This window comes from Leptonotus elevatus, chromosome 2 (assembly GCF_054856555.1).
Source record: "Leptonotus elevatus isolate MCC_2025b chromosome 2, RoL_Lele_1.0, whole genome shotgun sequence".
NCBI lineage: Eukaryota > Metazoa > Chordata > Actinopteri > Syngnathiformes > Syngnathidae > Leptonotus > Leptonotus elevatus.
Genome location: NC_141240.1, coordinates 34,691,852 through 34,717,383, shown reverse-complemented (window position 1 = coordinate 34,717,383; position 25,532 = coordinate 34,691,852). Strand labels below are relative to the sequence as shown.

The following is a 25,532-nucleotide window of genomic DNA, read 5'->3' as shown; positions in this document are numbered from 1 at the left end:
AGCATGTAAACAGATGCCCTCAGATCTCCAAAATTTCAAATACTGAAAAGCAGATGTGGGTAGTAACGAGATACATTTACTCTGTTACATTTACTTGAATAACTTAAAGAAAAGTACTGTAATTCTAAGAGTAGTTTTACGACACAATACTTTTTACTTTTACTTGAGTAAAAGTGTGAAGAAGAAACGCTACTCTTACTTCGCTATATTTGGCTACACTAGAGTCGTCACCCCCATTTATTAGAGTTACCGTATTTTTACAGCCATAAGGCGCACTTAAAAGTCTTAAATTTTCTCAATAATGGACGGTGAGCCTAATAATGAAATGCGCCTTTTGTGTGCACCGAGTTCCAAAATCTATAAATGTTGTTGTGCGGCTTTGGTAAGTGCTCCGCTTGACTGACTTGCATTTCTGCACCACGGACACATTGCTTAAATTCAGGAAATGCGGCCTTGGTTGAGGACTGGCATGCATGATGACCACCCGAAAGAGCCAACTGAAAGATGACTTCTTGGTGCTTTTGCTTTAAGAAACTTTCACCTATAGCGATTAGACTGGGAGGCAGAACCGAGCGATTTACGCCACAATGTGTGAATGGAATGTGCATGCTTGGCCTAATGTGTCTGTTTGCACTGTTGTTAAAGCTCAAAACTTTTTTTATTTTATTTTTTATTTTATGATTTGAAGATGCTATCATTTGCCCATAATTATGATTTTGTCTGTCTGATGACATTAAAAATAAAATAAAAAATAGAAATCAGACTTCATTTTCAAGCAGTTACTCAGTACTTATTCTTTTCAGCAAATACTTTTTTACTTGAGTGATTTTTTTAATGACTACTTTTTTACTTTAATTTGAGTAATAATATTTCGAAGTAACGCTCCTACTCTTACTCGAGTACAATTTTTGGCTACTCTACCCACCTCTGCTGATGAGCCCTTACATACGGAACTATATTTCGTTCCGTAAACACTGCGTCTTTTGACGTCGTATTGCACGTCACGTGACGGACACATTCTGTTCACATTACAAGTACCATTTGATTTTGAACAACAGCATAATGTCCTGCATTGTGAACGTAGCATTGCGTGCCCACTAACAGCCCACGCAATCTGTTTGCGTTAACACACATCATCAAGCAGGCCCTTTTTTGTTGATGGTGGTCACATTATGTCATGGCCATCACCGGAGTGAAAAGCAGCACGTGGTCACGAGAAGAATCCAGAAGCAGGTTGGCCATTTAAATATTCATGCTGTGTATAAACGGCAGGAGGCAAAACCTTTACAGCAAGCCATAGTGAAAGGGTAGTGCACTGTGTGGAGGGCATTAAATGAGCATGGAGCCAGCGCAGAGAAGTGTGTCTCTAAAGTTCATGGTGATTTTTATCACCTTGTAGATGGGACCAACGAGACCCATTGTTAGCAGTCCGTTACTATGTAGAACAGCACATTAATGCAATATGCTGGCTTGCTCACAAACAGCACAGCCCGATGTTTGGCAATTTTTGCGTTTGGGAATTAAATGCGTCTTCTTCATTTATTCTGCCGCATTGTCCCTTTTAGGTGTAATTCCCTCAAAATCAGACTTGAACGTATGCACTGCCAGTAAATGATAAATAGAGGAAGGAACTGAAGAAGGAATTGGACGTGGAGACGATAATGAGAGCTGACGTAACGTCTAATGGTTGGTGCTGCATTTACTAGCTCTTAGTCGTCTTCCCACAGGCCAAGAACGCATCGGGATCGACTCCAAGTACGAGCAGGAAGGGAAGGTGCAGTTTGTGATTGATGCGGTCTACGCCATGGCGCACGCGCTGCACAACATGCAGAGGGACTTGTGTCCCGACCATCCTGGCGTCTGTCCACAGATGGAGTCTGCTGAGGGGAAAACTTTGCTCAAGTACATCCGCAATTCCAGCTTCAACGGTGAGTAGAACTTTCAAGGACATCATTGATGGAGGCGCCACAAACAATTTTGAGTCAGACAAGCATTTGTTGATTAATATACAAAGATCCCACTGCTCTGACCTTTGTTACCGTGCTGAATACTTGATGACATACTGTCATGAAAAATACATGATCTTCCACTTGGAGGCCGGTTGACTTTCACTCTTCTTTATATGTATTTACTGAATACTGAATATGCCACAACATAAGCAGTAGAAAATAGATGGGTTAATGGATGGGTTAATATATGTTGGAGGAAAAACAACGCCCATCAGCCTGGATATTAGCAGCAGGGGAAAAGGGGTCATCACGCTTTTGTGTTAATTAAAATAAAGTTTATATGTCCTTGGGAAAGTGCACCTCATTACTGCAGGAGCTTGGAGGCGTTACCAAGATGGCCACCAAGACTTTCACAGAAACTTTATGTAGTAACCATATGTAAATGAAGCTTGACTGAACACAATATAAAATCATTTACTAGAGTGGGTTATTAGTCAGGTTTTCATCCAATTGTTTCAAATTTTTTAAGCAAATTTACTGAAAATGCACAAAACGGACATGCGACGCCCGTTTTCATCAGTTTTCAGTAGGTGGCAGTATACACCATAGCGATGTGATCCACCATTAATTGAATATAAGAAGAACAGGAATGACGTCGTATGAATTTGCTTTTGTCATTCTTGATAAACCATAGCGTTTTTTTTGCCGTTTCGTCCCCCCAAACATGCCTTGCCATTGCTTTGGGACTACAAACGTACGTGAGACGTAATATCCGGTCAAAATGTGCGACGTGTGTCCGGTCTTGTCAGCATTTATTCGCAAAACCTGATTCAAAATGTACTTTTTCCTTTTTTCGATACGCTTCAAAATCCACCCCCTACAAGCGTAAAAACGTTTTTGCAAATTTCGGGCCCTTTTTCGATTTTCTATCATTTCCATTCAGTTTTATTTTTTATTTTATAATAAAATGTGTGGATGTAAACCCCACTATTGATCAGTGGTGGAACGAATCACAAAAGCCAAGGTTCAGTTCAGTTCACAGATTTGAGTCACAGATCGGATCATCAGGTCAGCATTAAAAAAAGTTATGTAAAAAACTTTTGCCCTTATGTTTTTTTTCACCTAATCAATCATGTGTAATCCGAACTGTGGGGCCTGATCCGTATGGATCAATGATGATCCGTTGCACCACTAGTATTGGGTAGTGCAGTAGAGCAGCTGATAGTGCTAATCTAACGTTAGCAGTTAGCACAGACTTCCGGTTTGTCAATGAAACATTGTAGTAGGCATAGCTTGCACATATTGTCCCTATTTCATGCCAGGGACGAGTGATCAAGGCAGGCAGAGGCTCCGCTGTTACAGAGTGAAGAGTAAAAACAAAACAACTAATAATGATTACATGAAATGAGTTTCCATTTTAGTTTTCTGGTCATTGCGTATCACAAATAAATGGGTGAAAGGGGAAGAGCGGCTGCAATGAGTCATAGCGTCCTTCATGCCTCATACGACCACACACACATTAATTAATCAATTAATTAATTAATTGACGCAGGCAGTTATGGGTGCGTGCCTTCACACAAGAGACATGGCTCTTTCTCTTTATATCATCAACATGCATGTTTGATCACACACTACACATGCTGACCTTCAACAGTATGTCTAGTGTATTTAATGAATGTGCGTGACATATGTAGTCCTTCTGGTCGGCCAGAAAAGCAAGTAAAAGTGTATGGTGAAGTGCAGAAATAATTGCGCCGCTGCCTGCAGGTGGCAGTACTGAGATTCATTGGCGCAATGTGTAGAAGAAGTGCGGCACTCTTCCCACAGAGATGTGTTTACGTCTGTGGGAGCTTTGACTGGTTGAGGATGTGCAGACTTAGCTGCCATCTTAAATCGGGAATCCCCGGCCATCTCTTCCAATCACTTGTATTGAAGAAACTGAGTTTGGCTCCAATCAATTAATCATTACTCACCACAGGAGAGCCTATTTTTTCATTTGGCAGATATAAAAATAATCACAGCACAGAATATTTTGTGACTCTTGAAAAATCTGTCAAAATGCTGAGTGCAAATGTCTGACATTGAATGAGTTAACCTTGTAGAAAAAGACAATAGTCCATACTCAGTGATCATCTTATGGTAATTCATGAATATTTCTGACCACTTTCTTCTTCACTTGCTCCTGATTACTTCTCAGGAAAGACTTTGAGTATCTTAAAATTGGTAACGACTCATTAATTTCTAATCACGTTAAGATCCTCTCCACTTAAAGTGCGTCTTCACTTCATTTTCCAAAATGAGGCCTCAGCATACCGGATGATGTTTGTCTCATTGTTCACATTCATCTTCCATGGGGGGATTAGCTGTGTTCATCTTCCAGTTCAAGGCATCTATCTATTGTTTGGCACTCGACCCCAAAAATTGTAAATTAGCTTTGTGAGTGGAACATTATTAGAAAAAGTGAATGAAATTAAATAGTTATGCCTTTGGCTAGATTCTCAGTTATCTTTCAAACCTCATGTTAACTCTGCCTCTAGGAAGACATATGAATATGGTTGTCTAAAATCAATTAATTGAAATTGTTTTGTCTACAAGTCTGGAGAGGAATTGTGACTGAATTGTTGTCAAACCTTGATTATGTTATCTAAATCTTCATCCTTCGGTGGGGTGATATGGCTGACAATGCATCACAATATAAATATTTCCTATCAGTTGATATCGATAATGATTTTTTTCAAATATTCAAAGTAAGTACCTGGATCTAAAGGCTGAATTTGGGTACTTTTATTTAACAATGTAACATTTAAGTTTTAATAAGAGATCAACACAACTATGAAAAAGTCAAATAAACAAAATGGCCAATATATACATTAAATAAAAACCTTTTAAACAAAAAAAATGCAACGAATATCTGAATACTAATATATTAATACTTCAAGCATAAAAATCAATATGTCTAACAAAGTCTTTCTAAATAGTACAAAGTATTCTGCAAACATGGAAACCATCTCGAGGTTGCCATTCTTATACACTATATATAAACCATATATACACTGTATACACTATATATAGAAATATCAAGTCTGCATTTGAACAAATAACTATCAAACACATTTCAACCACTTCAAATATTCAAAATATTGCCAAACTAGTCAATTGTTAGACACGATGGTCAAACATTTCTTTGATACATTTTAACCATATGCTCCGCTACTGTTGTTTGGTATTGTGGTGAAACACAATATTTACTGTAATTCTATGGCTTGACAGGGCGCGGCATGGTAGCCGGCTGGGTCTCGCTTGCTTAAAAATGAAGAAATGTTTTAGCGCGTTTTAATGGGCTGTAATTTGCGACCTGGCCACACTGTGCAACTGCGATCCAAATTTTGAATCGATCGGTTGATTGGCTGAGGGCGGATCTCAGTTCTCCTCGCACCGTCTGTTTCCTTTATCCTTGACAGCCACCTGCCTGAAAGAGAAATGAGATGTGCCCAAAAGCCTTCGCTGCCTTGAATCCCTTGCTGCGTGATTTTCTTCCCACGTTTTTTTCTATTGAACATTTTATCGGACGTATTTTCTATTGACATTTATCACGTGTTTATCATGATACATATTAATATTGATTTACTGCCCAGCTGTACTTCATTTTTAACAAAGACTTGTAAAATAGTCATTGTAAATTTGTTCTGGGACCTACCACAGTCTGTGTGAGTCGTTGATTTGGGAGGGAATTGCATTGGTTATATACATTCAATTATACAAATTTTAAATATCCATTAGTTTACATAATAGCCTAAGGCACACTGACCTTTTTTTAACTCCAAGAATAAGGAAAGAAATTGTTCGCTGTGCATTTACATTTGCATCAGATTGGAAGAACCCACTTCACTCTCTTGGCGCTATCAGCACTTTTCATATCTTGAAATCATTTCTACTTTCGACTTCGCTGCTGGGCTCAGTCTCTTTGGACTTATTCTTGTGTACTTTATATCGTCAGTAGATGTGTTTATGGTGCATCATCTTGTGCCTTGTTTGTGAGTACACGTATGTGTTGTGCAGTATGCATGAATATACATGCGTGTGCATAATGCATTAGATTTTCAATGATTCAGATTGTCTTCTGGATTTACCTTTAATGCTGATTTTGTGCTACTGGCAATGATATTCATGTAATTTTCTAAATGAGATGATGCATCTCAAGGGGCTATCGTTAATAAACAAACAAATAAAGAAATAGTGGTTGATAATATAACGTTCAGAAATTAAAACTGCAGACTGAAGTCTCCAGTCCATAACCACTGAAAATTGAACTTACTGAGAAGGAGCCGACTTCATTTGCATCATAATAGATTCCACAGCTTTAACGAAAGAGGAGGCGGAGATATGTTTTAATTTTTATGGGGAGGAAGGCATTTTTCTGGAAAATCATTATCGACACTAATTGTAGCACGTAGTATTTTACTGCTTTAGAAATGGTCTTTGAACATCCATAATCACTTCTTATTAACTTATTCCTCGTGCCTTTCACTCCTTCGAATAGTTCATCAGCCGTGTTGCCAAAATTCAATCTGTGAGACAGGGGGGCATTAACAGTATAAACTAGAGATGCTTGATAACCAACCACTGTCAGACCGAGTATGAATACAAGTACTGTGTTCCCTCGTAGGTTCCAAAAAATACCCGCAGTAAATGAAATCTGCGAAGTAGTTAGCTTTATGTTTTACATTTATTATGAATGATTTAAGGCTCTAAAACTCCTCACCGCACAGTTTATACACTTTTCTCATCGATGCATATACATTTTATCCTTGTTTAAACATTGTCAATGTTCAAACCTTCACAAATTCGCGACACAGCGAGGCCGCAAACGTGAACTGCGTTAGAGCGAGGGAACACTGTAATTCAATTGTTGTTCAAAAACACAGTTTTCTTGAACATGGCGGAAGTCACAATCAAATATAACAATTAGCACTTGTCATTAATGACATTTTAAAATCAGACTGCATGTTCTTCTGAGTCTTGCCACATATTTTACCAGCATGTATCTAGTAAATCAAAGCATTTCATATTTCCAATGTCTAAACTCCAGGGGGCGCTGTTTAAAAGGGACATATACAGTAGATAAGAGACAAAGAACAAAAAAGGGACGAAGAAGAGAATAGTCTAAGCAAGTAAGAATGTGGATGTCATGTTCTTCAGTATGTGTCAACTCGCTAATTAAGTGAGTAAAAAGAAATACAAGCCTGCTTATTGAGAATACCACAAGTAATAAAATGAAGCTGACGGGACAACTGTAATAATGTTTTGCAACTGGTTTCGTAAAATTCGGTACTTGCCCAATGGCAGACAGCCACCTCCATCTCCATCTAAGCAGAGTTCATCATCTTTTTTTGCTATCCGCCGATTTAAAGTAAAGCTTGTATAAGTATAAAAAAAAAAAAAGAGTACAAAAAAAAGACATTTAGTAAATGTAATAATGAAGAAATGAGAAATGGATGCCAATAGCTCTAGCTCTGTGTAATATTTTGCCATTATTTGTCTGGGTTTCTCTGCTCTTGATCTTCTGCATTATTTAAGCCCGTACAGAAAGTGATGTACTTAACAATTAATGTCAGTGGCTATTAATGACATCTGCACTGCAGGGCAACAGCAAGTGGGAGAAAAGAGGCGACTTTTGAGACGAGAAACTCGCATCTTTACAGATGTGCTGGCATGTCAGCCGCTGATCATTAGAAGCTCGTCTGAAGAACACCGTGTCCTTAGAAAATGGTTTCGATCAGACTGAGCACTTAAAAAAAAAAAAAAAAAAAAAAAAGAATATGTGAATTATGTTGCCCAAACTGCCCTACTTTCGGAGGAGCGCACAGCAGCTCAACTGTGCCTGGCATTAAAATAACTCTCCCCTATGACAAATGTTATGTGGAATGTGTGCGCTGAGAATAATGTTCACAACATGAACTAAATACAAAACAGTGTGTTCTAAAGTCTTGGTGCTCTTCTTGTTTATCCCGATGAAAACTGACTAAACCGTCAAATGAACGCACAGCAAATGAGCCATTAGAAGCCGTTCATTTCTGTGCTGCTTGTAGTGTTGCAAGGAGCTGTAATCTCTCTCAGCTGACCTTGGACTGGTCGCCTGTCAATCACAGGGACATGGTGCATGGGGGCATTGAGTTTAAATTGATAGTCCTCCAGATGCAGTACAATTCGCAATTGAACCACTACACTAGCAATGAGCACAAACTTTTAGCATGAATTCAAATTGAACATCATTGAACTAATCTGTGAGTACTGCATTGAAGTGCTTTACATAATTTCTTCCTCTTCTAAAAACCCTTGTTGACGCAGTTACTTAAAAAGAAGTAATAAAAAAATAAAAATCCCTGTAAAGTGAAAATACATTTCTTGTTGCCTCAATTGTTTTGTCTTTGCTTTGACTTGCAAGCATAAACTTGAGATATGAGTGCTGTATGCTGGCAGTGAACTCAACTCAATTCAACTCACAATAAGCAACACTTTGGCGGTTAGTGAGCAATCCTTCAAAAAGAGACTTCCAGCAGTTTATTGCCACTCCCAGTGACAAACTGGAAGGCATGTCGAGGGCAATGCTGACCTCAATTTTGAGTATGTATTTACCTTCAATCTCATAAACGCACCCTAGCAAGTCAATTTATGCTTCCGTAATGTGCGCTTTTAACGCCCTAATTTTATTGGGAATAAGGGGAACTGCTTCGATTGGCCGGGCGTGTGCTGTGTTCCATCTCACAATGGAGCAAAATGCCCTATTCTATCTACTAGAAATTACTTTCGGACTAATTCTATTCTATATTCTATTATACTAATTATAGTATGAGCCACAAAAGATGGCAATACTCAAAGTTTAGGCTTTGTTTGCGTTTACATGTACCATATCACATTTGTAGAAATAAATCATCTACAGTACTAAATTTCATTTTTATCCAAAGACAACAGCAATAAAGATTTTTTATTTTGTTTTATTAACAGTCATGTCAACAACCAACCGGTTGTCATGCTAGGTATTTTGGCATACACAGGAAGCCTGCTAAGCAGTTTTTTTTTTTGGATTTAGTCACGTTATTTTCTGCATATAGCGGATTAATGCAAAGTGTGATTAAAAACGGTTAAATTCTTATTCCGTTGAATTATTTTATCAATGTATGAGTGTTAGTTTTCTCATTAAAAAAATGATGTTGCAATTTTTTGGGGGAACATTTATGAGATTAATGATATTTGTGTTAGGTAGTGTGCCGTGAGATGGTATGGTATTATTTGAAATGTTATTTGAAATGGAACTTCATCATTCATTATCATTCAAGCAGCGCGCCGACCGATCCTAACAGGGCAAATTTCTCTTCAATTGTGCGAAGACAAACTTCTGTCAGGGAGATAAAGGCTACAAAGCCTCCAACACTGTCGCTATGGCAGCAGTGCAGGATGAGGGAGCGACTGTCTGTTTGCGGGCATTATCGAAGTGAAGATACGTTAAATTGATTGAAAATCCGTTGTCCAATCTCAGTAACCATCTGGGCACATTTTATGGATTTGAGCTGGGCCCAAATCATTCAACTCGGAGTGACAAAGATGGAGGCTGATTTCAGACCAGCAATCACAAGGCCGTTTCTTCCGTCTGCCTTCTGGCGCCACTCTGACGCTGTGTTATTTGCGAGCCCTTCCGTAAGTGGAGGAAGGCGGTCATGTTGCGGCTTAGTGCATTTAGCCCATAACCTGGCGCATTATCACGCGTACGTGCCACTGCTGATGTATATTTTAGAGTGAAGGAGCGCAAACCTCCTTTTGTTTATATCCCCACTGCGCCCGAGTCACAGAGCTGAGGAGTGAGAGGCAGGAAAGAAAAAAGGCGAGAATAATGATGCGAGAAAAACACAGCAGTGTATCCCCGGTCCACCCACACTGCTCAGCACAGCAGAGCAGCTGTGCACTTTTGCTAAGTCTTGGTTCAGAGCCTCATGCAAATGCATAAATCTTTCATCTTAGACGACACTCTTGCTTAGGAGTTGAGAGCGAACATTTTGCACCATTGAAATATCGAGCAAGGGGAAATTTTAAATACATCTTTTATCAGCAGGCGCAGAAATGCCACCTAATTATTTGCTGTAACGCTGCAGCCTGCCAACTTCCTGATCGTCGGTGTCACATTCTTGACTGATTTTGTACGTTTGTGCGGTTGTGCGTGCTCAACTGTTCTTCTGGGGCGCCCAGTACCAATGTAACTCCTGTCACACGTTCGCTCGTCCTCCACATCTTGCAGACATCCTTACACGCTGTTTTAACAAGTCTATTTTGGTGATGCACACGAGACACGCAACACGTCTGACACCCACTCACTAGATTTTCTGTTTGTTAGGTTACTTCACTTCACCGCATTTGGTCGTACAAATGGTCATTTCCGCTTGCATGACCTTTAAAACAGTGGCAAAGAAAGGTGCCATTGAAACTTTCCTGTTTCACCCCCCAAAATTTAGATTTTCCTTTGAACTTCAAATTCATTGTATTGAAAAGATGTTACGCTTTTAGAAATGTATATTGGCCAAGCTAGCTTCCACACATTTTCACTGGCAACAGATGATGTGCAAACAGCAAAATACGTATATGAGTATGCTGATGGGACGGACAATGACAGGGTGGACTTTTTTGGGGTAATGTTAGCATTTAATTAGCAAGTGGAGGGACCTTTCCTTCATCAAGCTGACTGTTATTGTTCAGCAAATACTGGGTATTTCAAATGTCTGAAAATGTTCATGTTGTTTAATTTTTTTTTTTTTTTATGACAATTCATGTTTCACTATGACAGAGTGGACATGTTAAGCTTGATGGCATTGGAACGCGAGCTGAGTTTAGATAATTGTAAGAAAATGTTAGTTTTACCCTCCCACAGCCGCTGTGATGAGTGTGACCGGTTAGAAACAGCTGTTGACTGTTCATACTATCATTGTCCAAATGTGCTGTTGCGGACAATAAAAACCACAACTAAAACATTTTGATTTAACAACAACATGTATTTACCACTTGTGACACATGTGGTAGTTAGCAAAGATGTGTGTGGGAAATGCCAAAATCATGTACATCAAGTGAAAAAAAAATGTCTATAATAAAAGAAACACATTTGAAGAGACTTAATATTTGTACTGGTATGTATACAACTGTTTGGCCATTTAGAGTAAAACCTCCGCGTTGTACAATATCATTCTGCTCCATTTTCATGATGACTGGGTGATTCTGATGATGACACTCTATCAAGACATTGAGCCAAATATCATGGAAAAATAACAACCTGTTGTATGGTCATTCTAAAAATGACAGAAACGTTGCTAAAATAACAGCGTCTTTAATGCTTAGGTTCACGTTTGGGACATTGAGAGGGATCAAAAGCAATTGCTTGTCATGGGTCTGCCTATATGCAAATGACAAAAACATTAGCTGCACACAGCACAGTTAAAAAAAGAAGGGGAGAAAAAAAAAAGAGTTATTTTGTCCCGAGCCTTTTAGGAAACGTGGCTGGCATGTTCTTTCACCGGAAACAGACTTTTCCTCAGTACTCTTGTCTTGTTTTGTTTTACAAGACTCTTTTTGGCAGAAACTTTTGTAGAGTGTTCAATGACAAATGTCCTTGGAAAGAAAACTGGAGAGAGATGAAATTCCCCTCTGGCTTAAAACGATGGAAAAGGTGCTGTGGCCTCTGAGCGCCACAAGCTCTGTTGTAGATAAAAACAAAAACAAAAAAATCGTGTTCCCCAAAGTGTTTTGGGACATATGCGTTTTGGTCCTTTCCCTGCACTTTTTAATGCCGCAGCTATTAAAGTTCTTAATTCCCAAGCCAAGTGTCATCAGACTCCCGCTGTCCCAGTTAAAAATTACTATCTCCATTTGTGCTTATGGCCCACTGAACACAGCGCCAAGGTGACTGATCCTGTCCACATGTAGCTCTTTTTTTTTTATTATCTCGCCTCAGACCGAGATCTGAAAACGCCCAGTCAACAATTTGAACCTTATGTTTCAAATGAAGCACGAGCGTTTTCATCTGAATGCTGTTCCACGTTCACTTCTGCAGGGAGACGAAGCTTCGAGGACAGGCATAAACATGTACAGTACACAGTAAAATATATAAATAAAATAAATAAAAACCAACCAAAAAACCAGGTTGCATTGTCCTCGTGACATTAATTAGTGCAATCTTCAGTATTGTGCTTGAAACAGGCTGTTACGCGCTGAGAGCAGATGGAGGCCATATGACGCTTTGGCTGACCTGCTTATTCTGCCTCCATTTCCTGTTTCCTGTTGTTGTCTGCTGTGTGAACGCCATGCATCACCTCTAACCCGAGGTGCTCACTTAGCCAGGGCCATAAATATTGGGACATGGGTGGAATTGTCACTTTTTGGCTCTAAACACCACCGCAATGGATTTGAAATGAAACAAACCACATGTGCTTTAACTTTTAATAAAGACTTTCAGATTTAATTTGAGAGCATTTACATCCGAATCAGGTGAATAGTGAAAGAATTACAATGTATTTGGGCTTCCACTAACAATTGGCATAGAATTGATTATCCTATCGATAAATCAATCGATTACTTGGATAATCACATCCCCCCCACATGCGAACCCCCCCTCCACCCCCACCCCGACACACACACACCCCCACACACACACACACACACCACCTCTATTCCTGGTAAAATGTCTGCCAGGAATTAGCGCACATTTACAAATAACACAAGTTTGTTAAAGTTGGTAAATATTAACACTATACAATACTCACTTAAAAGTAAAGAATATTTTCATATTAATGTTCATATAAGCCAGGGTCTAGTTGTCACGCTTTCTTGCCGATTCAGTACGTCTTGCTGCCGTTTATGCTAATCCGATTACCCGCAGTGGACGTGAGGATAAAAAAAATACAATAAAAGATCCAGAGACGACTGTCACACTCGCCTGCCCTTTATTTTTTGTTCATATTTCCCACAATAATGAATATCACGTCACTTTACATTCACGCTAAATCACTGCTTAGTGATGTATTGATATGAGACACAAGCTATGCTAAGCTAAGTTAGCTGGAGAAGATTTAACATCCGCTCACACAAGTTTAACTGGTCACCACAATTTAGTGGAAGATGTTTGGCTCACGTAAATTAGTAATGCAATGAACTCTGATGAGGTTTAAGATTGATTAATGCCAATTTAACAGCAAAGTTGAGTTATTTACCTCTAGCAGAAGGCAATCGCCGAATGGCGGCCAACTCGTCGTCACAAGTAAATACTTGTATCGGCTTTGCCGTATTTCCATAAAATCATTTGTCCTTTTTACTTTAAAGCGACCCCAAGCTTTAGGCATCTTTTTCATTTCTGAGAATGACTCCATTGGAAGGAAGAAAGTCGGAAATGATCCATCAGCAACAAAATGTCCATGCGGAAACACAAAAGTGGGCAAAAATTGGTCTTGGGTGCTGTAAAAATGCTTTTAACATTATTAATTATAGTTCAGAGGCAGACATTTTCGTCAACCAATTTTTGGGGTCAACCTAACTGACTTAGACATTTTTTAATTTTCAAAATTCCACTTCCATCTCTGAAAATATCAAAAAAATTGCCACAGTATTTTGGATTTTATGGGTATTTAGCCTTTTTCTCATGTTAACAACTGTACAAACTGTTGTCATTCCTGCACCGTTCACCCGTTTTAGATGTGAATACCGACTAATTCAATCTTAAAGTCTGATGCGCATCTCATTGGTTTCATTTCAAATCCTTTGTGGTGATGCTTAGAGCCAAACAGATGAGAATCTACAGTTTGTCCCAATATTTATGGACCTGACTATCTTTCAACAGTGGTCAGTTTTCACTCCAAGACTGCACCTGAGAACCAGCAAATGTAATGTAAGCACGTATTGAAGGTGAAAATCAATTTCTCCTGTGGCCGATGATGAATAGGAAGCAGGTGAGGCGCTGCCGTGCCGGTCAACAGGGAGATGACGTTTTTGCTTCCGGTTACGGTCAAGGGCAGGATGTAGGTCATGACAGCATTTAGAGGTTGTAGAAAACGCAGACATTTTGTGTCCTTGTGGGCCAGCACACAGCGAGATAAGAGAGGTTACAAAATCATGCTTTTTTTGTTTTTTTGTTTCCAAATCCACTGCGACACCCTGTCTGACCAACGGCCACCTTTTCTGTCTCCGTACAGGCAGTGCTGCCACCCCGGTTGTCTTCAATAAGAACGGTGATGCTCCTGGACGCTATGACTTGTTCCAGTTCCAGATGAGCAACTCCTCCATGCCGGAGTATAAGGCCGTCGGACAGTGGGCGGAGAGCCTTCAGCTCAGGGTACGACTGTTTCCTCACAACACTTTTACTCATACAAATTGTTTGCCTTTTAGCAAAATCGCCTAAGACATTTTTTAAACTTCTTGTCGCAATAGCAATGCAAATAGTGCTTGGTATGAATTGTGTTTTTTTTTTCTTTATGTCTGTGTAAAGTTTCAGGCATCTGGAACCTCATGCAAACAAAAGTTGAATCAATGCAACTAAACTTTAGTTTTTTTCTTGTTTTCAAAGAACAATAAAAAATGACTTGGGCAATTATGCTACTAAGCTACTAAACTACCATTTACCATTTACAGTGGTGCCTTGACTTACAAGTGACCCGATTTATGAAGTCCTTTAGATGGATTTTGCTTTGATGTACAAACAAAAATTTGAGATACGAACACAGTAAGATTACTACTATACTATAACTAACATTGCTATTATGACGCTTACCGAGTTATTTGTGAAGCTCTGCTTCGTTTGTGTCAATGGGGTATATGCCACGGAGGAGGCGGGACTTCCGACTTCCTGGTTTTCACACATCAGCTTTGTTTCCGTTTCCTGTTTGCGACATGTGGGCTGCATCCCAGTTCTCGCGCTTCTGCCTTTGTGCCGGTTGCGCGTTCCTGTTGATGGGTGCGAGTGTGTAGTGTGTCTGTCTCAGTTGTCCAATGCATTTCAGAGAGTTGAGACGCCCTTGGGGGGCACAGGGGTAGGGGTGTGAGTGTTGGAACGCGTCCATCAGTGGCCGGAAACGACGCTGATGTGTGAGACTCGGAAGTCTGTGGCATCTACCCCATTATACTGCCACCTGGTGGCCAAGGCGTGCACACCAGAAGGAGCACGAGTGCTGGAACGGATTAATGGAATTTCCATTTATTTCTATTGGGAAAGATAATCTGAGATATGATTGTCTTTAGTTACAAGTGTGATCACCAGAGGAAGTTAACTTGTAAGTCAAAGCATCACTGTGCCTTCCTAAAGATTAGCATTCCTTTACTGCTGCATTTTGAGATATGCTAGAGAGGGAATATTTTGAAAAATTGAGGAATCTTTTTGTGAAATGGGCGGACATTGTTTGCATCTTAAATACGCCGTGAGCTCAGGTGCAAACATCTTTTACTTATCCATGAGGACAAATGCCCTGTTTTTCTATTACAAACACAAAAGGCAAATTCCTCTCGCTGGCAGCAGATAAGACAGATGTCTGACACACACACACACACGCACGCACGCACATGCACACACACGGCTGTTTTTCTATCTCATAAGAGAACACTACTTTAGCTTACACTGATATCCTGGAAATAAGGTGGTAATTTGGTTTAGGATGGGAATAGATAAAACATGTGTACAGCAGTCAATAGAGTGACAACCGCTGCCAAGGCCAAACAGTAATGCCAGATAATATTTTTTCACCATCCAGTGAGTCAAATTAAAAAAATTGTTTCATGCATGTATGTACCTTTATCCAAATCTGTGCCAACATGTACCTTGAGAAATTACTTGTATTCATTCCGTGACCACACTTAGCTCAAAACATCATCAAATCATCTTTCACCATTGAAATGAATGGAAATGCCATTAATCTGGTCCAGTCTTTCCGCAAAACACAGCAATGAATGTTGCATTGTTTTTTTTTTTGTGAGAAAAAAATATCGCTCTTTAATATTGTACTTAAACATAACATGTGTACAGTAATGTAACATACAGTAATGACATAATTGAATACAATTGAAAAGGAATAAGAGTTTTTGACACACTTTTTCATTTACTCTTTCACTCAATTGAAATCACAACTCAAAACACGCCTGTTTAAAACTACTAATGTAATTTTGCTTTATTCCTTTCTCTTGCTTTTTAAAAATGTATTTCTTTCATTTCACTTTTTATTGTTGTTCTATTAAACAATTTAACATATTGCACGGTATAATAAACACGGTGCATAATAATAATCATATTCATCCTCAATATTATTATTATTTTAAGCAATTAGTACATCATTTCATGTCTTGCAGTCTTGCACATGTCGGAGCGTTCCCTTCATATTGTTGAGGCAAAAGAGGCTTTCACTGAGGAGCGTCAATTTCCCACCATCTTTCTCAAGACGTTATTCGCGTCACTCAAGCTGCATGTGGCTTATTAGCACCGGTATTCATGAATTAGATGTTGTTTTATCAATGAGGCTCATTTGCATAGGGGTGAGCAATTTCTCGGCCAAATGTATGTGCGTTACTTCATTTAAATACACGCAAGAAGCGCCGGCGCACCGACATGCATTCTGTTTGGCATCTCGGTTCGTGACGCATTTCACCATCTGTGCGTGCTTTGTGAATTATATGTTTGATGGAAAAAGCCACGCAATGCTTTAGTGGATTCAGCTCTTAATTTCTTGCCTTAATGCAGCATCCTAATTATCTTTATAGGCACTGTCTGTTAAAACACATAAGATATTTGTCTCCAGCATTTTTAAATGCTATCATAGCAAACAAGCCACTGTGACAACATATGCAGGACATAAACACAAAAGTGCAGAGAGTCATTAAGCAATATAACGTGTCCAGTAGTGCAGTAATACTGACACATCAACAAATGTGTAAATGGTGCAGCGAGTCATGAAGCAATATTAAGTGTCCAGTAGAGCCGAGGTACTGTTCAACTGATGCAGTCTGACGGCACTACAAAGATGTGCAACATTGGCACTATGAAAATGTGAGTCAACCGTTTTATACGTTAATGACGAGGGGAAAGAAGCTATCGGAACGTCTGCTGGTTTCAGTGTGCAATGTTCAGTAGCGCCTACTTATCGAAAAATGCACACTAGAAATTTTTTTTAAAAAATGTGACATAATAGTGATGTTTGGATTGAGTCCTCAGTGAAGGGCCAGGTAGCAAATGTGCAGCCCACCACTGTACTCTACTGTATGTGACATGTTAACAGTGCGATGATCACAGGCTCTCCAGACTGCGTGAAATGTTGTTAGCTGTAGCACGATCACTTACAAATCATACAAGTCTAACTACCGCTAGCTGGCAACCTTGTTGTCAGCGAATTCAGCGACGCCATCCTGTGATACCGAAAATACATACCCTAGTGTCTGCTTTGACGACAAAACGATGACAGTTGATCAGTAACCTCTTTATTGTAAAAATCAACGATTTATGTCACCGACAACAAATACACGCCAACTCCTTAAGTTCTTCTTTTTTTGCGCTCGCCCCGCCGCCCGACTCGCACATCCTATCTCAAATCACACTCTGACACCTTCAAGGTCTCACAGACAGTCGGAGCTTATCAAACTCTTGTAACAACTGCAGGTTTGCTACGATATATTATTGCAAAGCATACTTTTCTTTTTTTTAAAGGATACACTATTATCATACAGCATATTGAAGCGATCGCAAACCATGCAGTTTTCTTACGTGAATTGAATTCTCGAGTTTTATTATTTCCGACGGTCATGAAGGTAGGGCAATTATGTGAAAAAAATAATAATCAGAATTATTTTGAATAATCATAAAATCACGATTAATAAAAACTATTATTGCATATTGAACACCTTATTCTTGAACACTATTTTTTGGTCACAATGACCTAAATATCAAATATCGTGCAATTCAAGCTTCTTTCGTATTCATTCTGCTTCAGCTACACCTTTGCTGCATTTCATCTCTTTATTTATTTATTAAGTAAAAAAAATGAGTAATGTCGGCCCAAATAATCAGACGGCCAAAATCAAAACATATAAATTCATAATTTCACAAGCAATCCTCAAATGAGCAATGTAACTCGTACACGAAATTGACCTGGATGTCATTAGTTTACACACAACCTAAAGTTGCGGTTTGGTGAAAAAAATAAAAACATAGGCCGACGGTACATAAATCAAAGATAAACATGTTCAATACGACACACATTCAGCTACTAGTAGCATAGACGCATATGACAACATGGATTAATGTCCTATAACTTCATTAACTGTGCCACATAATGGATTCTGGGAACAATATATATTCAATACAGGTAGATAAAACACGCCGGTAACTCTTATGTGCAAAGTGTTGCCGTGTACCATTTGCATTTGTGTTATTTTTTGAAACAATATATAGCGAAAATCTGTGTATAACTGACACCAATTATTTTTAAGTTACTGTATATACCATGATTTTACCAGTCTGGCCCACTTGGTAATATATTTTCCTCCATGTGGCCCCTAAACTACTGAGTTTGTCACCCCTGACTTATTGGCTGTGTTTTCTGGGTGGATCATTTTAACTATTGGTCCTCCATCCTGTCAATCAATCTGGCAAAATGTTTGCGTAACGCCGTTGTGCGTGCTCGTTCCTAGCTGCGCTTGTGCACTTTGAGAGTTTGAAGCATGTAGCCGCTGAGCTTCGGTTTCAGCCATTCATTATAGCTCCACTGACCTCACCGCATACTTTGAAAAGGGCTGAGAGTCGCAAGAGGTCACCCGTCTACAGGTGAGTTTCCATTACCCTCAGTTTTGCGCAAAAGGCAAGTTGTGCAAAAAGGCAAGCTGGTAATGGAAACACTGGAAAAAACTCTCAAATATCGGAAACAAGTTTTTACGCTCTCATGAGGTGGTTTTTGAGACGTGTCGAAATAGAAGTATTTCGCAAAAGTGTAATGGAAACACTTTTTGTGCATTGCCTCTACAGTCATGTGACCCCCGCCCGATCACAGAGTAAAGGAAGTAGGAAGTACGGGACCACTCGCTTTCGTGTCGGAGCTGCCACCTGAGGGGATAACAAGCCTTTTTAACCACAAAGCTATTAAGCTATAGAGCCAAGACCACTGTTCCATGCACACTCCATATCATTGCATGAGAAATGGCCGTCCCCCCCCCCCCCCCCCCCCCCGGGCAAAGCTCAATCGAGCGGCATACGGTGTATGTCGTTGTTAAAATCCGTTCTCTCCGTCCGCACCATAACATGAGTTATAAGCGCACACACAGTACCAACACCTAATGCCAGATCGCCCAATGAGGGGAGAGAGATGTTTATAAAGTAATCTCAACAACTCCGGGGCTCCAAGTGGCAGAGTGGAACCGTCACTTGCCTTCGATGCAGGTTGGCGTGGGTTTGCTTCCCCGCCTGGGAGACCATGTTTGTCTGTGTGCATGTTTGTGTGAGTGAAAAAAAAGAAGAAAGAAAAATAAAACTCCGGGCGTCCGTCTTCCGTAAACATCATGAGCACCTCCTACAGAGCTACGAGATCTGGCCAGACGGGACATTATAAGAATTGCGCCTCAGAAGCGAAACGCGCTTCAGTGGAAACACCGACAAGTCGAAATTGTACTTTATCGAAATAGAACAATAGTGCTTCTATTTCTGCAAAAAAAACTGTAATGGGAACAAAGCTTATGGAGTGAGGCAGACTGCAGAGACTATAAACAGAACCGCGCACGCTCGGGGAAGATGAGCTTGCGCGCTCCCGACATTTGATAGGAGTTTCGTCTGGACGAGCAGGCAGGATGGTCTTGCACATGCGCACTTTTTAAAAAAGTGACAAAAAGACGTTTGGCTTCTATTTGATTGATTCTACTTGCTGCATCGTCATGACGATGCTGCACTTGCAAATAGTTCCTGTGCTCAAAAGACCAATATTCTGAGTCTGAATGCGTTTATGAACAAGAATCCGGGTTATGAAAGGTTATTTGGGTTTTTAAACACCCAGCCCAGTGACTATAGTTGACTTGAATCTGATCTAAATGTTTTCCTTCAAGTAAGATGACAACAGCAAAACTTACTATGACTTATTATTACTGTTGTGATTGGCAGATGCTTTGGAGCAAGAGAGCTTTTAACTCTTTGACCGCCATAAACGTTATAAAACGTTTAGCATAAACCTAGGGAAGGGCGCCGAGGACGTTAAAAGACGTCCCCTATGTTTTTTTTTTTTTTTTTTGAAAACGGGTGCAGGAAAGCCTTGGGCAGCTGTGCTGAAAGTATCAGGCAGATCTGATTAGTAAAAGTTTTGGCCCCTAGAGGGCAGCGATGACTCTCTTTGCACAAGGTTGGATGGGCCGCCCACCGTGGGCGTCAGTAGAAGACGTGAGGCGGAGCTAGAGTGTTGAGGAGACATGGCTGATGAAGCCCACAATGGCTGACCAATCAACCGGTTGCAAGCAGCTCACGCTTGAGCATTTTTTTCAAAGACGGAAAACATCAATCAATACTAAAAAGCGCATTGATGTCGACGATGATGATGACTCCGAGCTTGACGCCAAAGTTGGAAGCCTTGACGCGACTGTTATGATCACGTAGTAAGCCTCACCGGCTAAGCGCGGCTAGCGCGGCTAGCGCTGCTAAGGCCGGAAAACGCGCACAATAGCCGACCGGGTACTTCTACACAATCGGACATTCGATCGGGCGATGGAGAGTTGGCATCGACCAATGCAGATTGATGATGATGATGATGATGACTCCGAGCTTGACGCCAAAGTTGGAAGCCTTGACGCGACTGTTATGTTCACGTAGTAAGCCTCACCGGCTAGCGCGGCTACCGCTGCTAACGCCGGAGCTTTCACATGCGGACATTTTGTCGGACAATGAAGAGTACCCCGAGTCCAATGCATATTCATCGGAGGAGCGGGTACAGTCTGATCACGGAGAAGACACTGTTTCTGGACTACGATGCCACCATGAATGGAGTGGATAAAATGGATCAGAACATCTCTTACAACCCGGTGTAGCAACTGAAGGACACGAGGAAGCGAGACGTAACGAAACCGTAGCATGATCCTGATATTAGACTTGATGGCAACACACACTGCAGTATATACTTGCTATTCCCCGGAAAAAACGGCCTGCAAGAAAGTGGAGCACGCGAAGAGGCAATCTGTTGTGCAAATGCTGTTGCGTCTTCTTGCACGCAGGAGAGTGTTACAAAAAGAAAAACTGTCGTTAAAACATCCACATATTTGTAAATAGCACCACAGTTGCACACATTTGTAAATAGTTTGCCAAATTGTTGTCAAATTGTTACACTGTTGAATGTAAATAAACGTATTTTGCTATCAAAAAACACTTTTTCATTCTTGGTGGTAGTGTTTTATAGAAGTAAAGCACTATTTAGGTGTTTGTGGCATCATTCATGGACAAAAAGAAGTGTAAAATTCACTAGAATGCATGAAATAATATCGTTTCACTAAAAGCTTGATTTCTCCGTATTTTGGTCCAAAACAGACGAAATTGGGTCAAACTAACCATTTTCTATTGTTGATTACTAAAGAACGGAATAAGGTAGAAATTTTTCTGATGAAAGATGAAAGTCCAATCTTTCATTTGGTAGTACGTGTGTTTCCATAGTCCAAACAGAACATTTTCTGTGGACCTTGAAAGATCAGTCAAAATGCTTAAATCGGCTGGCACTGACGGCATCCCTTTTCTGAAAACGTCTGGCAGTCAAAGAGTTAAGCAAATTGTCAGTCTTGATCAGTTTGTGTTTGGTAACTGAACTCTAGTTATTCCCAAATACGCACTTGCCATTTTACTCCCAAATGCTTTTTGCCCGTCGGTTTTACTGAACACGATGACACCCGAAATCTGCCATCACGCTTCAGATAGTATTGAATCTTTTTTTTTTTTTAGATAGTATTGAATCTACTGCTCACATGAATCAACCAGATAAAACTTGCAAGCTGTCACAGTTTTATAAGATATCTTGATATGAGATTTGATATAATGTGATTATTTTCCACGTATCCCAAAGATAACTGTGGAGGAAATATCATTTGATGGTAACTTCAAATATCTTCCCTTCACCCCAAAAGACCTCTTTTGGTCAGATATGAGTGCAGTGGTGCAGAGACAGCTGCCGTGCAAAATGTTCGTCGGTGCTCACTGACACAACACGAGAATTGACTTCAGTGATTCATGTGGACCATAAAGAACCCGATATGATGTGTGCCCCCCCCCCCCACCACCCCTCAAAGCCAACATGGTTTGAAATTACCGACCTGAGCTCAAATGCCTTTGTATCACCGCAAAACTAAGAACACTGCATTTCCATACAGATGAGCTGGCATTTACATGATTGCTGTCTGAGTCACAAGAATGAAACTTAACTGACTGTGTTTGAGAGCACAGGTGGAACAACTTCTTGTGAACGGATGTTTTGTGATTATTTTGCAGCGATTACAAAGCAAATGTTGTGGCGGTGCAATTATATTTCCTGTGCAATAAAAAGGGATGCACTCTGCCACAAACGCTTTTCCATCCGACGACAGCTCAGATGAACTGTCAAATGAAGCACTACAGCAAAAACAACAACAACAACAAAAAAAAAACAACACGAATAGCTACGACAGTCCAAGGTGTCAACATTCTTGCTTGTGGTCGCCATAGCAACAGAGCTTTTGGGCTCATTACTGTTTCCACACAGTGTGTAATCGGGAGGTTTTCCAGCGAGCACCCTTCATTGTTCACATAACAAATGGCACGTCGGTGCCCTCAGATAAATGGCAGATGATAATCTAGCCAGACACCAAACAAGTGACACATTTGTCAAGCAGGTGCGCACAACGCACACTGCACATGTGTGTGTTAATGGCAGTGTTGTGTGGTAAAAGTGTGAAAGGGATTTGCAAAAGTACTACCCCGTATCATCAATTGATTGCCTGTTGGCACATTTTCGGGATCTGATCTGAGTTGGAGACATCTTTCACAGCAAGCTGAAGTATCTGTACTCTGCCGGCCTTTTTAACTCATTCACTTTCAGCCATTTTCACTGAAGCAACCCCCATTCGCTCCCGGCTGTTTTGCTGAATTTTGACTGATTTTGCAAGGCCCACAGAATATTGTGTTTGCTATAAAAACATGGAACCTACCAAAAGAAAGATTAGAGTCTCTTCTTGCATCAGGGAAAAAAAGGAACAAAAGCAACAGGGAGATATTTCCCTCCATATTTTCTCTCCTCCTGGTATGGCCAACAGGGGGCAGTATAATGCAGACATAGAGACACACACAAAGAAGACGTTCACACTAGCTCACTATATGTCAATATTAGTAATGCTGGTCTTTTTTCACAGTGGAGAAAAAATATATATGCCTGTGAGTATTGTCATATAGTCTTTTTTTTTTTTTTATTACTTCACTCACATTTAACAAAAATAATATGTTGCCTTGAAAATAAATGAGTAATTAATGAAAAAACGCCATTATAAAATAAATAAAAAAAACAAGCCTTTGTTACATCTAACAAGTCTTGGGCCACACAAAAATGGAGCTACTTCAAATAAATCCAATTTAAACAGACATTTAAACTGAAAAATAACATTCAGACGCACTATAGCTGTTTGGATTTACTTTCATCAGTTATCTGAGCTTTAATTAAAAACTTCAGCTGATTTGTGCCACTGGTTATTGTCTCCCTGGCAAAACCAGTTGTAGCACACACATCAATTTACTGACGGCCTTGTGAAATATCTGACATTTACTTATCACCTTGGAAATAAATGATTAAATGCTTCCACAGACACCCTGCACTGCACTTGCGTACCCTGATTGGGAAACACTGCCTTCAAGGGTTAAAACATCGTGCAAATGTTGCTATCCGCTAGCCTGTATAAGGCAATGCTATGTATTGTATTAAATACAGAATGTGTTGTTCTCTTTGTTTTAATCTGACAAAGTGTTGGTTGTTAGGAAGTTAGTTGAGTTTTCTGCCACCATCTCATACTCATATTTCAAAAAATCATCAAGCGACGGCTCATATGTAAAAAATAAGTCGTTAGCCAACCATTATTGCATGGTGCATTTTTTGTCAGCTTATTGGTTGATCATTCAAGAGGTTGTTTAAATTAGCTTTCATATTTAGTCAGTTGTTCTCACACCAGAGCTCGACTTTAGTTTTAATCCATGTAACAACCATAGAAAGTTTGGAGCAAGTTGACTTTTGCGGTCAATGAGCTGAACTCATCCAAAAGCGTCATCAAAGTAAATTAACCATCACAGATTTTTTAAATCTCCCTGACCAAATGAAATAACCTTTTTTCATGGTGTTTTAAACTTTTAAAGTTTGGATAATGGCCGGTCACGGAGCCTCTCGGGTTGGAATTGAAGACAACGCTGCACAATATTTGTACACTTGACAAGATTAGTTTAATAAGTACAAACAGCTCTGCAAAGTCTAAAGTAGACATTTGCAAGCCTAAATCCATTCCGTGTTCATATTTCACACCTCGCTTGCTCCTTTATTAGAACAGGTTTATGGCATTTCTCATTATTTGTAATCTAATGAACAAAAGTGCTCCGTTGCCATGGTTATCGCTTTTACCTTTGAGAATAAGAGAAGTCTCAGCTGTTGTGTGATGTAAACAGATGCTACTTTTGTACTGTCCTGATGAGGAATTATGTAAGTCATGAATCAGTTATGATGCCTTACAGAAAGAAGGTTGTGAGTTCGAGTCTTAACCTTAGCCTTTTGGTGTCGAGTTAACTCCCTCTCCCTCTGCTTGTGTGGGCTCTATTTCTTACGCTTGTAATGTATGTGGACGTATTGGCCAGGTGTCAATTAATGTTGTTTGTAAGGTTGCAAAATTCCATGTGACCATGTGAATTTACAGGAATTTATGGCAATACAAAATAATTGGTCTTCAATATAGTTGGGGGGAAATGTGTTCCAGTATAATCTTGGCTAAAAAAACTACAACACACATTTAAATTTTGAACATGTTCGAAATTTCCTTGCGACAAGAAAAAACATTAAAACATTTGGTGAATGTCTGGCGAACATTTAGCGAACTTTGTGACCTTGAATGACCCCCTGATGAACCTGGATGAGAAATCAGCATTTGCTACCTTCGCAAACATTCACCGCCTCAGTGGGATACGAGATTTAAACCCGTATCTCACTGAGCCGCAAATGTTTGCGCGCATAGTGAATGTTGTTTTTTCACCAGTCTTCCTAAAAGGTTGCAAAAGGTTGTAAACGTGGCAAAGAAATTTTGAACATGTCCAAAATATATTTGCCACAAGAAAGACTGTTTGCCACAAGTAAAAAACGTTTGGGAACATCTTTCCAACATTTTGCAACCCTTTGGAATCTTTAACAAAGATGCTCGCCAGACACCTGCAAACAGTTTTTATGGTAGCAAAAGATTTTCTTGCCAAATCAAAAATATTAACGTTCATTTGTATATGACAGATTTTCTAAAGGGACATTCAGTGATTCCTAGCGCCATCTAATGGTGAACTAATAAGTCATTCATTAAAAA

At 39.8% G+C, this 25,532-nt stretch overlaps 1 protein-coding gene across 2 annotated transcripts in view; it reads left to right on the top strand.

The window, feature by feature from the left end:
* The window catches only part of grm7 (glutamate metabotropic receptor 7), a 140,357-nt gene that overhangs the window by 83,456 nt on the left and 31,369 nt on the right, over positions 1 to 25,532 (top strand). For both annotated transcript variants that reach the window (XR_015094076.1, XM_086068667.1), the window contains exons 6-7: positions 1,728 to 1,928; positions 14,171 to 14,310. Coding sequence is in view for 1 of the 2 variants with exons in the window: in XM_086068667.1 (XP_085924793.1) it covers positions 1,728 to 1,928; positions 14,171 to 14,310 (341 nt within the window). In the remaining variant the exon portion in view is untranslated. The remainder of the gene's footprint in view (positions 1 to 1,727; positions 1,929 to 14,170; positions 14,311 to 25,532) is intronic.